Source organism: Heptranchias perlo, chromosome 14, assembly GCF_035084215.1.
Source record: "Heptranchias perlo isolate sHepPer1 chromosome 14, sHepPer1.hap1, whole genome shotgun sequence".
NCBI lineage: Eukaryota > Metazoa > Chordata > Chondrichthyes > Hexanchiformes > Hexanchidae > Heptranchias > Heptranchias perlo.
This window is the reverse complement of record NC_090338.1, coordinates 53642394-53659281: the sequence shown is the minus strand read 5'-3', so window position 1 is coordinate 53659281 and position 16888 is coordinate 53642394. Positions and strand designations below refer to the sequence as shown.

General features: G+C 39.2%; 1 protein-coding gene across 2 annotated transcripts in view; it reads right to left on the bottom strand.

Moving 5' to 3' along the window:
* slu7 (SLU7 homolog, splicing factor) overlaps positions 1-16888 on the bottom strand; it is a 40034-nt gene that overhangs the window by 5267 nt on the left and 17879 nt on the right. For both annotated transcript variants that reach the window (XM_067996439.1, XM_067996440.1), the window contains exons 6-13: positions 14677-14745; positions 10196-10243; positions 9319-9450; positions 7756-7853; positions 5040-5107; positions 4798-4937; positions 3591-3752; positions 1315-1419 (exon numbers count right to left, since the gene is read on the bottom strand). In XM_067996439.1, coding sequence (XP_067852540.1) covers positions 1315-1419; positions 3591-3752; positions 4798-4937; positions 5040-5107; positions 7756-7853; positions 9319-9450; positions 10196-10243; positions 14677-14745 — 822 coding nt within the window. The remainder of the gene's footprint in view (positions 1-1314; positions 1420-3590; positions 3753-4797; positions 4938-5039; positions 5108-7755; positions 7854-9318; positions 9451-10195; positions 10244-14676; positions 14746-16888) is intronic.

Here is a 16888-nt window from a genome sequence, read left to right as displayed (position 1 = left end):
GTGTTGTTTATTCCTTCAACAATTTATCTATAATAAAAATGGACAATGCTGGAAATACACAGCAGTCTGCCAGCAACCGATAAGAGAAAAAAAACAGGTTAATGTTTCAGGTATAGACCCTTTGATAAAATTAAAGTTTAGTTTCCAGTTCTAAATTTAATTTTAAATTTAAGCCCTAGGTATTTTTGGCTTCTGTGCTTCAGACTAATCTTGTAGGTGAGCTCAGACTTCCTATGTGCCTAGGGAATGAACAAACAACCCTCTTCAGTTTACTTCAGCTACTGGTTTTATCATGTGATCCTCCTCTGTCATAATGTCAGCAGTGGGGCTGTTGACTGACAATTCCATCGTGTTCAACTCCATTCACAACTCCTTTGATAATGAAGCAGCCTACATCAGGATCTGGATAGCATTCAGGTCTAGGCTTACAAATGACTGGTAATGACTACCTTGAACAAGAGAAAGCCCCACAATCTCTTCACCTTAACAGCATCACCATCATCAAGTTCCCTACCATCAGAAACTTAACTGGACCAGCCACATCAACTCTGTGGTTGCAAGAGCAGGGCAGAGACTGGTTACCTTGCGACTAGTGGCTCACCTCCTAACCCCTCAAATCCTTTCCGCCATCAAAGCTCAAGTCAGGAGCGTAAAGTATTGCTCACGTGGATGTGCGAAGTATTGCTCACGTGGATGTGCGAAGTCGCAACAATACTCAAAGACACCAAACACCATCCAGGACAGAGTAATTTGTTTGACTGGTGTCCCTACCACTGGATTCGATATCCACCCCCTCCACCAATGTTGCACTGTGGCTGCAGTACATACAATCTATACGATGCACTGCAGTAACTTTGTATTCTATTTACCTTCTTGGTTTCATTGAGTCTCCACCCCCCCCTTTTTTTAGGGTCCCAGTTCTGCCTGTTGTCATTGTTCTCCTTCCTTCTGTGGGGGTGATGAGATAGTTTAGGCTTTAGACTTCAGCCAGCAGGAGCATGGCTTCTTTGGCCCTAGGACTGCTTTTGCTAAAAACGTTTTCCTATCCTCCAAAATGCAGTAAACAGCTGCACAGTGCTCCATCTAGAAACCCTTCAAAACAATTACAGCAAAAAAAAGCACTAATGTCCAAGATTAAAATTTGAATCCTTATAAATGAAGAGAGTTAGCACAGGGTTAAGGTGCAGCAAATAGCATATGGATTTTAATCAAAAATATGCTAAAAATACACACAATAATGCAGAATTTTCAGCAGTCAAAATGCAAGTTTACAAGGTTAATAAAACAAGGGTTGTTCTATAGTGCAGCACTCACAGCAATCTGCTTCCCTGCGTCTCCAGTGCAATAAGAAGTTTTGATAAATGAGTGGCAGCACTTATATCCCCATCTCCCATCCTTCCAGTAGGAGCCCCAAACACACTGTAAAATAACATGATAACAAAACATGATGATGAAAACGAGTGCTCAACAAGTATACTGTGACAACTGAAAGATTTGAAAACTCACTATATAGCATCAGGATTATAAATTTACAGAGATCTGTTTAAGACTTAAAAATTTAAGAAACAAAACACCAAATTATTAAAAAAACATTATAGGAAAGGTTCAAAAATTATAAGTCTTCCCCAACTAACTGGCAGTTCCTTAAATAAAAAAAAATCAATTCAAACTTATCCTAGAAGATTTCCCATGGCAGTGCACACAGGAGTGCAGTTTCTGATATTTAGCACATTCCCGTGATAGCCTAAACATGACAGTGATTTCCTCATCACTGAATACAGCAAATTTATTGAAGCAAAATATCATGACTGATTTGACGTGAAAGTAATACATACCTTACTGATACTAAAAGCTACAGGCCAAACAAACGTAGTTATACGACTACTTCCCAGTACTATCAGAAACTAATGCAATATCTTTTTGAACTTCCTTCCCCAAAACCTTTTGTTCAGTTATTTATATTATAAAATATTGTTTATTTTTGCTCTAGCTGCCACAATGGATTTGCAGTATTTGCTTAACATACAAGTTAATTCTATATTTATTCTTCTTTCCTCAAAAGAAGTTATTTGCATGATTTCATGAGTTATTTTTTTTTCTCCTATTTCCACAATGGATTTGTCGTCTTTGCTGAAGTTATTGTTGGTGTTTTTTTCCCCCCCACTATCAACGGTGTAGAGCTACTCAGCAAGCTTCCTCCCTCACTATGAAGTGTCTAATGACCAGCACCTGAACAGGTGATCATTCACCATGGTCTAGGCCTGGCTGACCAATTCCAACCGAAGGGTCGGAGTTCAGTATCAGTGCCTCAAAGAACCCTCCAGGGGTTCGAAAAAACATCCCTCCCGCCCCCCCCCCAATCATCAACACAAAAAACTTCATCCCAAACAACACTGAGTCAGAATTTTTATTTAATGCATCCAACTAATGCAGAGAGAGGAAGAAAGAGAGAGAAAAAGAGAGAGAGAGCGAGAAAGAAAAAGAAAGAGCAAGAGAGCGAGAGACAGAGAGAGAACCTCTGACCCGTCGGTGCGACAAGCATTGGCCCACCGAGCTGCCTCTCAAAGTTACCACCTTGAATGAAACCCCACCTTTTATTGGTATGGGAACTCACGCCAACTACACGGTCTGTTGAGCTATGTCGTTTTCTCCCCTCCCCCTTGCCCCACCAGACATATTGAATGAAAACCCATTCTAATCCCAGGGTGCAAACTGATATGGGATGTGCTTAACAAATTCCCATTGTTTCGCTGTTATAACAGCTGGTCTGTCCGGTACTCCACCTAAATATCCCAGTTGTGTCAGCCTTCGCTCAATGATAGCACTCTCGCTTCTGAGTCAGAAGGTTGTGGGTTCGAGCCCTGCTCCAGAAAGTTGAGCACATAATCTAGGCTGACACTTCAGTGCAGTACAGCCATCTTTCGGATGATGTGAAAGATTCCATGGCACTATTCAAAGAAGAGCAGGGGAGTTCTCTAGGTGTGCTGGCCAACATTTATACCTCAACCAACATCACGAAACACAGATTATCTGGTCATTTATCTCATTGCTGTTTGAGACCTTGCTGTGTACAAATCAGCTGCTGGGTTTCCCTACACTACAACAGTGACTACCCTTGTCCAGTACTTCATTGGCTGTGGAGCACTTTGGGACATCCTGAGATCATGAAAGGTGTGATATAAATGCAACAACAACTTACTTGCATTACTTGCATTCTGGCCTTAATTATTATGTTGATTTACCAAGTCCAGAATCCACAGGAAGATGTTCCAGGTAACTAAGTGACAAGTAGTAGTACTGGGCTAGGGCAGTTTGTTTGTGTTGAGAGGGTGATCTAGGTGTGTGGGGCAGTGAGAGAGGATGATGGGATGTGGGAAGAGCAGAGGGGTGCTGGATTGCTAGTACAATACATGAAACTAATCATGCTAATTTTCTAAAGATCAAAGAAATGAGTTCTAACCAGTACACAGAGTTGGCACAGCAGTGAAACAGAAAAAGGATGGATTTCATTTTATATGATACACAGATTTACCAAACATTTTTAAAGATCAAAGTCTGCAGGGTTCTTAAATCGAGACTCAATCACTTACTATGTGGTTACCGATCAGCACATCCTCCTCATACTTGGACCGTATAACTGCTTTCTCTTGACCCTTTAAGACAGCACCATGCCTTGAATATTCCACATAATCCTCTGTCTGGGCTAGCAGCAACTCACGTGGTGGAGCATTCAGGTGCTCCTGACCTCCATACTGCAAAAAGAGGGTGATTTTATTGAATTGTAGCAACAAGGTTACTATAGGAGTGTTGATCACTCTGCTCCAACAGTAGTTTTTAGAAATGGATTAGATCATATGATTATTCTCACAGGCATCACATTCTGTACAGGTCTAACATGTACAGCTCAACACAAGTTCACCAAGTTCTAACTTGAATTTTATCCCCCCAGCAAAATCATTGCATTCACTGCAACAGCGATATTGGTGACCTATTATTGATCCTGTTGGGTTAAAATTATACGAAATATCTCAAACCTCATGTGACAAACTATGATTTTTTTTGTAATGATTAGTCAATTACTGAAGTAACTGAATGCTTTGACACTCAAAGCATCAGAGCAGTTGTTGAAATACCTGTCTAATGAAAGAGACTTGCTCATGAAGTTTGGTTAAAGTTATTGAAGTGTATTTAATAAACAAGAAAATAACACAGTGAGTTTTAAAGCAGTGATTTTATCTTTAAGTTTAAAGAAGTTTTATAAACTAAAAGTTGCTCTTGTGATCTATTATACCTTCTGGAGCAGTTTTGGGGAATTATTTATGACTGACACTCTGGTGCCTCATAATTCTATACTTTATTTTGAAACTGAAATGGGGTTTCTCAAAAAGATGCAATAAAGGACTTGAAGAATCTGAGGTATCTGGTGATTTATTCATGATTTCATTTTTAGAAATGGTTCTGTTAATTCAACAACTCTACCAATCTCACACCATCAGATTAGAAGATAAGCACTTCAGGTTAGTTTGAAATTGTCGCCCTCGCTGTTTTGATTGGAACCACTCCAGGATACTCCCTACTCGTGATATTATGTTATGGCCTGGCAGGGAAGGAGACACAACTCAAGGATCTCCATGCGGAAACTGATGCTTTTTGAAATATAAAACTTGAATCGAAATTCTCCAGAGTTAGCATTTTCTTCTATAAAATTTGAACAAAAAGGTGCTCTGCCTAGTTTTTCCCCTTTTAAGATACAACTTCTGTGATGCTGTACAAACTAGAATTTATTTTGTACTGTACCTTCTCCAATATGCTTCCTTTCTGTTGTTTCTCAAACTCTTCTTTCTTAATCTTGAAGGACTGGTGAAGGACTTCAAGCTTGGTAGGATCAGCCTGGAGGTGAACTTCTGAACCCTTCTCATAGGCCTCCCAAGCAAATACTATTAGGAGAAAAAAATATTCATGCAACGGTATCAGTTATAAAAACCACACAAAGAGATATAGCCTTAAAATCTTTCAAATTCAAGTTGTAGAGGGCTTACACTGAGTCTGTGCCATTCTGACGGTGTCACCTGTGTAACGCACAAAGTTATCTCCTGCGTAGCCAACTCTAGAATATAAAGATGCAAGAGAATAATTATGGATAATATCTTGTGACATCACGCATAGGGAAAAAGAGAACTTCCATTTTTTGAGTGCCTGGCACAATCTCAGGACATCCCAAAACCCTCCACAGCCAATGAAGTACTTTTGAAGTGTAGTCACTGTTGGAATGAAGATAAATTAGGCACTAATTGCTGTTGCCTATGAACTCTCTTTTTTAAAAGATGCTACTTGTTCATTGCTAGACTGCTTAGCTGCTCAGTTGTGATTTGATGCCTTTTTATGAATATATTTGAGCCAATAAAGTGCAAGTATGACACTTCTGTGATATGATGAAAACGCTAAACGCAAAACTTTTATTATAGACAAATCGGCATACTTTCAACTCACAGGTGCAGAGTACTAATGCTCAACATCTCTATGCATCCTACGGAAGTTAGAACAAGTTTCAATGTTTGTAAGCAATAGAGTCCCCCAAGCATCTATCCTTGGTCCCCTCATCATCTTCATTCACATGCTGCCCCTCAGCAACATCATCCGAAGACATGGTGTCCTCAGTTCCACATGTAAGCTGATGACATACAGCTTTACCTCTCCACCATCTCTATCAACCTCTCTATTACATGTGGTGTCAGCCTACTTCTCCCACATCGAGTCCTGGATGAGCTGCAGTTTACTCCACTTAAAAATTTGAGAAGACAGAAGCCATCGTGTTTGCCTGCCCCCCCACAAACTCTGTAGCCTTGCCACCAATTCCATCCCTCTCCCCGGCCACTGTTTCAGGTTGAACCTCGGTGTCCTGTTTGACCCCGGCCTGAGCTTCCGACCCTATATCCTCTCCAACACAACGACTGACTACTTCCACCTCCATAACATCACCTGTCTCCACTCCTGCCGAGACCCTCATCTATGTCTTTGTCACTTCCACGCTCAACTATTCCGATGCTCTCTTGGCCAGCCTCCCATCCTCCATACACATCAGCTCATTCAAAACTCAGCTATCCTAATCTACACTCATCCATCATCCGAGCTCACTGACCTACATTAGGTTCCGTTGTTCAGCGTTTCCTATTTAAAATTCTCATCCTTGTATTCAAATCCATTCACAACCGTGCCCCTCCCTATCTCTGTAACCTACTCCAGCCCTACAACCCTCAGAGAACTCTGTGCTTCTCCGACTATGTGCATCTTGTGTATTGCCCATTATCTACGTCCACCATTGGCAACCATGCCTTCAGCCGTCTAGGTCCCAAGCTCTTGAAATCCCTCCCTAAACCTCTCTGGTTCTCTCTACCCCCTTAAGACCATCTGTAAAACTTACCTCTGACCAAGCTTTTAGTCAACCCTCTTACTCTCTCCTTCTTTGGCTTGGTGACAATTTTGTCTGATTACACTTTTGTAAAGTGCTTTGGATCCTTTTTCTAAGTTAAAGATTTATTATAAATGCAAGTTGCTGTTGTCCAGCAAACAATCAAACTGGCAAGTAACATCCATGTAATTTTAATGTACAACCATTATGGTCTGAATCATTTGACATAGTACCCATTGGTGTTACATTTCTTTGTATGCTGTAAGCCTGCAATTTGATTTTTGTAAATACTGAGGGATTATAAAGTGGATTTGACACAAAGGCTCTCAACCACCTTGTACTTACAAGCAATAAAGTTCCAACTGAACTGTTGTCAACACCGTGAGTAGGACAGAGCCCACAAATCTTTATAATGTATTCCATTTAGAACATACATTAAAGATGAATCTAGTAGGAGATTTTAATAAAAGGAATGGGTTTATTGGTACATTGTATTCCCTTGTGATTTGGTTCCAGTGCAACTGGAGGCAATGGGCGTGCTAATTAGACTGGTGTTTTTGACAATCTTAAAGACTGCAAAGGGATTCAATTTTTTTCAAGGAGTGTGAAGTGGAAAATAGAAAAAAGGATTAAGCATGCATTTTAAATTACAACAAAATTTATTACAACTGCCAGATTACCAAATTGTGTGTTTAAGTAATTTTGAGCTTCCTCTATCCATCTGCACTGAAACATATCAAGCATTTTTTAAATTCAGTGCAGGAAGACCCATATTCGACACCAAGAAAGTCACCTACATACAATACAAAATTAACACTTTTTAAAAACTTTTTCTTTCTGTCTGTATCCAATCTTTCTTTCCCTCTCTTTATTTTGTTTTCTGTTCCTGATTTGACATTGAATTCACTATTCTAACTGACACTTCCTGGTTCAGACTCTGCGCTGCTCAATAACGATTCTTCAATCTGATTGGTTAAGGAGATACACAGTTGCTTGCCATGTTCACACAGGTCCCAGATGCCCTGTAGAGGGCACTGTGATGTTTGGCGCTCTAACTTAAGTAACTTCTCTAAGGATCTCTAAGTAACTTCCAGCGCAAAAGCTCATGGAGAGTATATGGGCAAGGGCAAGTCTAATGAGCGGCAGGTGCCGTTTGTTTGCTGCTCACAGTAAATTTTGGCCCATTGTATTTGCCTTGTCTAAAAGAAAGTGAATTGAAATGGAAAAATCTATGTGGATAAAATATACCACGTGTCTGATAAAATCCTTTTATGGATTATTATAACCAGATGTAACTGTGCAGTTGTAACAATTATTCAAATTACTATACATCTACAATGACCTACTCATCTGGGTTTCTGCCCGTGTTGGAGTAGGGATTCTCCCTCATGGCTCTTGTTTTCGGATCATAGTATGCCGAATTTGGATCCAAGTTCCTGAGGTACTGCGAAACAGAAAAAAAAAGACATTTTATATAATGAGAAGCGCACAAACACAAGACTGCTTTACTTAAATTTGAATTTTTTGTATTTAAAATATCTATCATTCTGCACAACTGATGTGAGCAGTATACAAAATCACGATCTCCAACTCTCAGATTCAGATTTAATTTCTGAGGTCTCCTGTTATTTTTTATTTTGTTGAACTAATTACTCCTCACAGTGGCTGAACAGGCTCTTTAAATAGCAATGGTGATCTAATATTGACCTTTAAAAAAAATGTTTCTATGTGGTAGATTTGGGAAATTTGCTGACACAACTGCACAGCTCAAAAGAAAATAACAAGCATCCATCCATCCACTAAACACAATTTTCTTGACCTGTCCGGACTCCTCACTTGATGAGTAAGTGTTGTTGTGAGATACTGAGCTAGGCAGACCAAGGAGGGTCTCAAGTTCAACTGGCCCGGAACTGTGCTGAGATAGCTGATCCTGCCTAGAGTGGCAGTAGGGGCACAATTAGTCTTATTGTCGCTGCACTTTGGAGAGGGGCGGCAAAGTGGAGAAGAAAGAAAAAAAGCCATAATGCCCCTTCTCTACTATAATTATGGGTGTGGACAAAGGAGGATCGGACTCTGCTGTGACACTCAGTCAAATAACTTCAAACCACCCCTATACAGGTTCATACTTAAAGAATAATCACTTGGCTGAGTGTACTCAGAGGACTGTCAGCATCTATAGAACTATATCCCAGAATGAGTCACCACAGAGATGTCTTTCCAGTTTTCAAAATGCAAAATTTGTCATGTAACACATATGGAAAAATAATTTCTATATGTAACAGAAAATGCAAAGAATCAAAGAAAAATTCTTAAGCAGTATTACTTGCAGAAAAAAATATTATAATCTTGCTTCTTCTTTATTTTGGTGCAGACGCTAATGCAATCCTCAAAGGGATTAATCTACATTTGAAACTAACTATGGCTTTAAGACAATTCTACTGAATGATTTGGGATTTTTTTTTTGCTTTAAATAGTGCACAATACTTTGATGTGAAAAGCAGAGGAAATTAGAATGCAAGTCATCCTGGGCAGCTTGTGAGAACCTCCTAACGGCAAGCGGAGAAACACCATTTGCATGAGCCAGGAGGCACACAACAAGCCTCCTGGCTACGGAACATATGTGATGCAAGGAAACAAAAAAGCAGGCCGAAAAAATAAAAATAAAGCACATGGATATATAAAAACTTTCAAATCGGGTATATAATCAAATTAATAGTTGCCATGCAAACATCAATCAAACTCATCTTCAAGTTCTGAAAATTTCTAAGTCTGCATCCTGGTAGCATAAGCATATTGCAACAATAGTACCTGAAGCCCTGTCAACAACAGTAAATGTTACTGAAGAGCAGAAAGGGATAAAGGGCAGAAAATATTGTGCTTAAATCTAAACGTAAGTGCTATTTCCATACTTTTGCAATGTCCTCACGAATTCGAAGATTTCTGACTGTAATTCTTCTCTTGGAGTCGAAGTTCTGTCCAGGCATATCAATGTCATCAGCGTACTTATCTTCGTCCTCATCTTCACTGTTATTGTCCTTCTCCTGAAACAATTACAAAGCTCAATGACATTCTATATCTACATCAGAAAAACAAAGTACCTAGCATTTCAGTAGAGTTATCCATATTACTTATGCCCAAATCTTTATTTACATTAGAACTGTTTTAACAATACTCGTGAACAGCAAAACACTCCCTTTATCCAATCATTGGTATTATAAATCATGTACAGAGAATTAATCCATCTTTGAACAAGTGTACTATTTAATTCAGCAATTAAATATAAAATTGTTTCTTTGTTTTAAAATATAAATATTATGATTTATGTGACATGCTTTCCTGATGGTTCCGTGAACAAATGCATGATACTGGGACATAGACCAGGAAGATCTCCAGTTTGATCGCTGGTCCAACTCAGCTGGGGGCTGAATTGGGAGTGCTATAATTGGGTTGGATGGAAGAACAACACAGCTCCTCCTCCTGATTGCTATCCAGTGCCTCAGTGTACATCAGATGAGGACTGCATTGGGACATAACTGTGATCACCATCATGACTGATTAGCCTTCTATAGTGTCTGGGCTCCTTTAAGAAAAATAAAGAATGCTTGTTAGCGCCCGTGGAACTATACCCCAGCTTAAATCAGGAATGGAGGGTTAAGTGAAGAAAATCAGAGGGAAATTATATCTAACATGAATTCCAAACAGAAACACTTCTTAGACAGTCTCTAAATGGAACTGGAAAGATTTATCAGCCAAAAGAAAAGTGCTCCATTTAATTAAAGCACATACTGTTGGAGAATTATGGTCCTCTTCTCCCCACTTACGTCTTGAAGAGTTCTGTAGTAATGAAAGAAAGATAGATCAACTATGCAGCACGATTACACAAAAAGTAGACCAGTAATTATTGATTTATATACACTCTATGCAGTAGTCTTAGCTTTCAGACATCTACAGTAATAAATTTCCTGTTTATTCTGGGAGACTATAACAAGACTACTCACTCATTGTGTTTTATGTTGAAATGTTGCTTTTGTCATTTTAATTTTTTTTAAAACCGAAAAATGCTTTCCTGTTGGTCCCACAGGCACTTTATGGTCAGTTAAGATATTTCACCAACTGTAAAAGATCAGTTTATTACCTGGAAATTTCTGTCTGAAATAGATGTCTAATAAAAAGTTAAAAATGTGAAGTATTTTCAGCATCTTTGCATAAACAAGATTAAGAGTTTTAGCTAGATTGATTTTCTATTTCAGGATTTCCTTGGTATTTATGTTAAAACCAACCAAATGAATAACAACAGTTCAGTACAAGTACATTGGGTAAAATGTAGCATTTTTTTTTAAACACAGCAATCTAATTTCTGTATGGCTTCAAATTACAAGACCTGAGTCCTGACTAAAAAAAAAGCATTACAAATGCCCAAAACACATGTTTTCACATTTCTGAGCTAGATGCGAGTATGTATTTATACATAGAGATGGAAAAACTTACACCCTGCAGAAGCCTAATAAGACAACCATGTAGCAAATCCATATAGGAAGAGAGTCAAATGTACTATATGTGGCTCATCTGCAAAGCATAAGGACTATAATACCTAAAAATAAACCACTGATCTTTCTTCACTTGCTCTGAATCCTGAAACTATCCAGAAGCAGAATTTTGGAAATAGCTGAACCTTATTCTCACATCACACAGCTTATGCTCTTTATAATTGCTAAAGGTCTCACAAGACACATGGACTAGACCCAGATCATTATCAAAGGAATAACTTTTTCTACTTGTAGTTATACAACTTTTGAATGGTATGTTTACAAGAAGCCAAGATAGTATTCAAAGTCTGGAAAGATAATCACTGTGTATTACATTCTATTCAATTGCTAGGAAATTAGTCATAGACAATCAGGCCTTGGTGCCAAATATTCCCTCTTCCATAGAGTGAATGGATGCATTTCTGTGGAAGTGAGAATGTTGGAATGCTTTAATGACCTGAATTAATTAATTCAAGCTTTGAGACAAGTATGGCACAATCAAAACTACTCCAGCATTATTTCTCTTGATCTTTATAATCACTTTAAGCAAGAACGAAAAGTATATGGTAACTTCCTTGATCAAGAAAGGAAGAGCCATCTGATTTCGTAGCACTGGGGACATGAGTTTGGAACAGAATAGCTGTAGTTATATGTTCTGATGTGGGGTGCAGCGCGTTGCTTGTTGGCACTATTATTTCTAAATTAGCAATTGACAGGCAATTCCTGCCGACTAAATGTGCCATTGAACTTTCCAGTAACCACATGCTCAGCAATAATTTGTGCATCCTGCCCTGGTGTGCTAACTCTAAAATGTCCTTGAATGGAGTCCTGACCCCAGTAGGTCCTGAGAGTATCGGAAAACTTGAAGAAATTGTATCAGGATCATCCTGGACTACATAGAGAAGGGATGGAGTCAGTGACAAGGGTATGGAGTTTGGGTTGGGGGTTGAAGACGATAACTTTTGTCTGCCCAATGTTTGGCTGGAAGAAATTACAGCTCATCCAAGACTTGATCTCAGACAAGCAGTCTGATAGCACAGAGGTGCTGGAATGGTCAAGAGGTGGTCGAGAGGTAGAGCTGGGTGTCATCAGTGTACATGTGAAAGCTGACTGAGTGTCTTCAGAAATTATCACAAATGAGGATGAGGAGGAGCAAGGATGGGAACTGTACTTAAAGGACACCCGAGGTGACAGTGCGGCAGCGGGAAGAGAAGCCATTGGTAGAGATACTCTGGTTTTGATCCGATAAGTAGCAATGGAACTAAATGAGGGCAGTCAGACCAAGCTGCTCAATAAACGAGAAGGTGGGGAAGGGGATGGAAAACTACAGGCAGATTAACAAGGGATAATTCACTGAGGTCTCAGTCACAGAGAATGTTGTTTTTGACTTTGGCATTTCAGTGCTTTGTGAGGGATGGAAACCTAATCGGAGTGATTCAAACAGAGTGTTGCAGGACAGATGGGCACAGATCTGGGAGACAACAAGTTCAAGAACCGTGGAGAGGGAAGGAGGGTTGGAGATGAGGCAATAGCTAGTGAGGACAGAGGAGATGAGGTATGGTTTTTTTGAGAGTATGTAGATGGTGGTTTTGAAAAGTGGGGGGGTGTGGAGACAATGAGGAGAGGGAACAAGTTTCAATGTCAGCAGCATAGAGGCTAGGAAGAGAAGTGGAGTGGTCAGAAGTTTTGTGGAAATGGGATTGAGGGAGCAGCAGGTCAATCTCATGGATGAGATGAGCTTGGGAAAAGCATAAAGGAAAACAATGGAGAAAGTAAAAATATGGGGATTCAGGGCTAGAGCTAAAGGGGGACTGGGAGGTGGTTTGGCTTGGTGGGCAAGGGGTAGATTATTCACATCTATTGCATTATGCAATAGCGTGTAGTGAAATTACCAAAAAAAAAAACTTATCTAGGGGTGTGGGAGGCAAAGATAGATTAAAAAAGCACAGTAGAAATTCCAGGACTTACTTACAAATAATGCGCTAACATAAGCAATGATCTGTTATCCGGTCGTTACAGCTAGTGTATCACAATTGAACAACCTCATGACACCATTAGCATAATACAACATATTAGTCTACACTTGCTATTTACTTCAAGCAAGCAAAGATTTGCCACTGAAAAATTAGTCACAAAAATCTGTTACTTTCCAATCATGTTATACAAGTAATGTCTACTGAGAGGGGTTTCCAGCAATCAAGATATTAAAAATACCAGTTCTTCTCCTGATCACATTTATTAATTATCATCACATTCACGCAGCTGGTATCCATGAGTATGAATAATCTTAAGAAATTTCATTAGTTTTGAGTCCTGAAAACAAACTATTTTCTATTTACGTAATGCTTTTGCTTCAATCTGTCTGCATCTATTTTCAATGAATTTCTACTTCACATTAAAACAACAGGATCAAAAATGTTTTCATTCAAACTGAAAAGGAGTCCCTTTCACGAGTGTTTATCTAATGGAAGTTTCCAAATGATGTCAAACTAACGGAGATATTAAAAGGTTACATGCCCAGAAGGCAAGGAGGGAACAGGACAAAGAAGCACCATTTTTCAGTTTTGGAGTCTGGGCCCTGAATTGAAGTCCATCATCATGACCTGTTGCAGTCATTTTACCAGGTTTTTAAACAAGCAACACTGGTAATGTCACTATATACTCCATTGCGTTTTAATTTAAAAAGATGAAGCAATCCCCACAAAAGTCTCATTGCAATATATTAACTTGTTAGATCCAAGAATGGCCATTCTTCAGGTGCAAGGAAAATGGGGTATGGAAGCTTTTCACTGGATCTCTACTCTATGCTGTCCCAGGATTCCCAGGGCTTCCCCTTAGTGGGCGGAGCAAGGCCCGAGTCTGTGATAGGCACAGGCCCTAATTATGGATGCAAATACACCATATGATGAGCTTGCACCAGGAACTCCCTCAAACGTGAAGGCCTGAGTGCGCCAGGCATCAAGCCGTGGAGTAGCCCAAAGCTGAAGCATAAACATTTTTGAAACGTAACCAGCTGACCTTGGGGACTTCCAACTGCAGCTCTCCAGTAGAAGCCAAAAGGCACCAAGACTGGCAGCCTTTTAGGCCTGCAGCTGTGCTCAACTTTCCTCCTCCTTTTGTCAGTGCAAGCCTCTGTCAACAAATGTGCCTGAGCCAGGGGTCCCCCCCCCACTCCAGGGGATGTTAATGGCCCAAGACAGGATACTGAGCTGCTCCTGGGCCCTCTTGCATTTGGTGCATTGCAAACCTTTCCAGGGCTAACTGTTGAAACACAGATTTCAAGAAAGCTACACAAATCTGTTCCAGGAGCAGAACTCAACTGCTCACAATGTTTCTCTAACATATGCCTTCCAAGATGATATTTTAGGACCCTAAACGAAACAATTTTGGTCAGTTTTACCATACAAACTTGAAGCCACAAAGAGGGGTGATTTAATAATAGACGCTTTTCAAATCTGGAAGAGGAGATCTTTTGTCAGGATACTGTATAGGCCATTCTCTGCATATGAGCCAGATTATGGATTAATTGGACTATCTGGGCTAGTTGTTAGATGCAGAACAGAAAAAAAAATTCCTATCTGTCTATAATTATCTATCTATCTATCCATCTATCTACCTAAAAAAATAAAAAGGTAAAATTTCTTTCCAAAAACTTTTGTCTACAGTTTCTGCCTAGTCTTGAGGCTAATAAACTTCTACAATTTTAAACACCAATGTAGATATCCTGATCATTATACTAACCACATGGTCCACCAACTTCCCAGATGCCAGCTCTTCCTGCAGTTTCTGAGCTTTCAGAGTTCTCTTGGCCTAAAAGAGATTCAATATCATTTAAACAGTAGCCACCGATTACTTCAGTTTGAGTCTTAATATGTTTTGCAGACAACTTGGTGTTGACTTTTCTAGGTACATACTTGCTGGTACTTACCTTTTTTTTTATTACACCTCTGTAAAGCATTTTGGGATTTTTTCTACATTAAAAAGGCACTACATAAATGCAAGTTGTTTTAAGGAGTACATTTTCACTCACTTCATTTTGATGTTTTACAAGAATGTTCCCAAGATCAAACTCATCATACACAGCCATCATACACATCTTTGTGATCTATATACGCTTTTATTGCTTGATTAATTGACAGATTTACAACAACTTGCATTTATATAGAGCCTTTAATGTAATAAAACGTCTCAAGGTGCTTCACAGGAGCATTATTAAACAAAATTTGACACCGAGCCACATAAGGAGGTATTAGGACAGGTAACTGGTCAAAGAGGTTGGTTTTAAGGAGCTTCTCAAAGAAGGAGAGAGGGGTAGAGTGGCAGAGAGGTTTAGGGAGGGAATTCCAAAGCTTAGGGCCTACGCAGCTGAAGGTACGGCCGCCAATGGCGGAGCAATTAAAATTGGGGATGCGCAAGAGGCAACAATTGGAGGAATGCAGAGATCTCGGAAGGTTGTAGGGCTGGAGGAGGTTACAGAGATAGGGAGGGGTGAGGCCATGGAGGGATTTGAAAACAAGGATGAGAATTTTAAAATCGAGGCAATCCTGGACCGGGAGCCAATGTAGGTCAGCGCGCACAGGGGTGATGGGAGAATGGGGCTTGGTGCGAGTTAGAAAACGGGCAGCAGATATATTAAATATAGATTACATAATGTACTAAATTCCCATTAGTCAAACAGATTTACTGCCATTTATTCTAAATGAAATATCAACTCTCATTAAATCCTACAAGACCTCTTACAAAATTTGATGCTGTGCTCACATTAAAGCATCTAGTAATACAATGAATTCTTCAACCTCTGCTATTGAAATCGTTACCAATGTTTTACTGAAATAAAAAGAAACCCGTGAGCTCAGGTTTAATTGGCGACCCTTTGAGATATTAGGGCTCAAGTTATCTTTCCAGCAGGGAAGTTATACCCATTTACAAGACAATCTGTCCATTTTGACTATCTTGCCAGTGTGACTTCCTGCATCATAAAACACAATTTCAAATTATCAAATTGCTGAAGTCATTGCTAAATTCTAAAAAAAACAAATAACAAGGATGGTGTACAAATACAAAGTCATAAAAACAAGATGACTTCTTGTTCAATAAATCCTGTAAGCGTTCCCAATCACAGTAGAAGAACGATTTAAGTACATGAATACAAGCCAAGGCTTTGTTCTGTAACAGGACATGCTTTTGGCTCCATCTACAGGACACAAAACATAACTTTTCAGCTTTATGAGGAGCTTGTTTCAGCAAATCAAAAGAGAGGATCTTTTCTGGTTTTTTTCCATTAGACTCAATGTATCATGGGGCAGTAAGTTGGAAGACACCATTTTTCCCCACCCCTCACAGAAAAAGGGAGAGAAAGTAATTAATTAGAATGCTGAGAAAATATAAAAATGCATGTGTAGTACAGATAGTTTTAAACTGGGCTAGTTCTTTTTAAATTTGTTGCTTTGTTGATTCCCTTCCCATTCTTCGTAATCTGCAGTCAAAATCTCAACATTCTCTTTCCAAATTAAGTATAGGGTGATAGTTCAAAGCTGCAGGACTTCCACATTTTCCTTAAATTGAACAGTACTTCTCAAAATAACCGAAGCCATCCATAATTTCCTTAAATTGAACAGTACTTCCCAAAATAACACAGACTTTAAATGAAACACAGTGTACCTCCAGGTCTTAATTACTGCTGTTGCTACACAACAGCCTCTAGTCAGTCACGCCCACACAGCTGACAGAGCTGAAAAGGCAAACTTTCAAATTAATGACACCTAAGATAATTTTGAAAATTCTATATTTAGAATTAAATGAAGAAAATGTTGAGATAACAGTTTGAACACTGGAAAAGAGCTGGATGGATAAAAAAAAATTGTTGCTTACAACCAGACGCAACACGAATGTCTATACCAATACTCACTACAACAAACCAATTATTAACTCTGTACTTAACCTTTTATATATA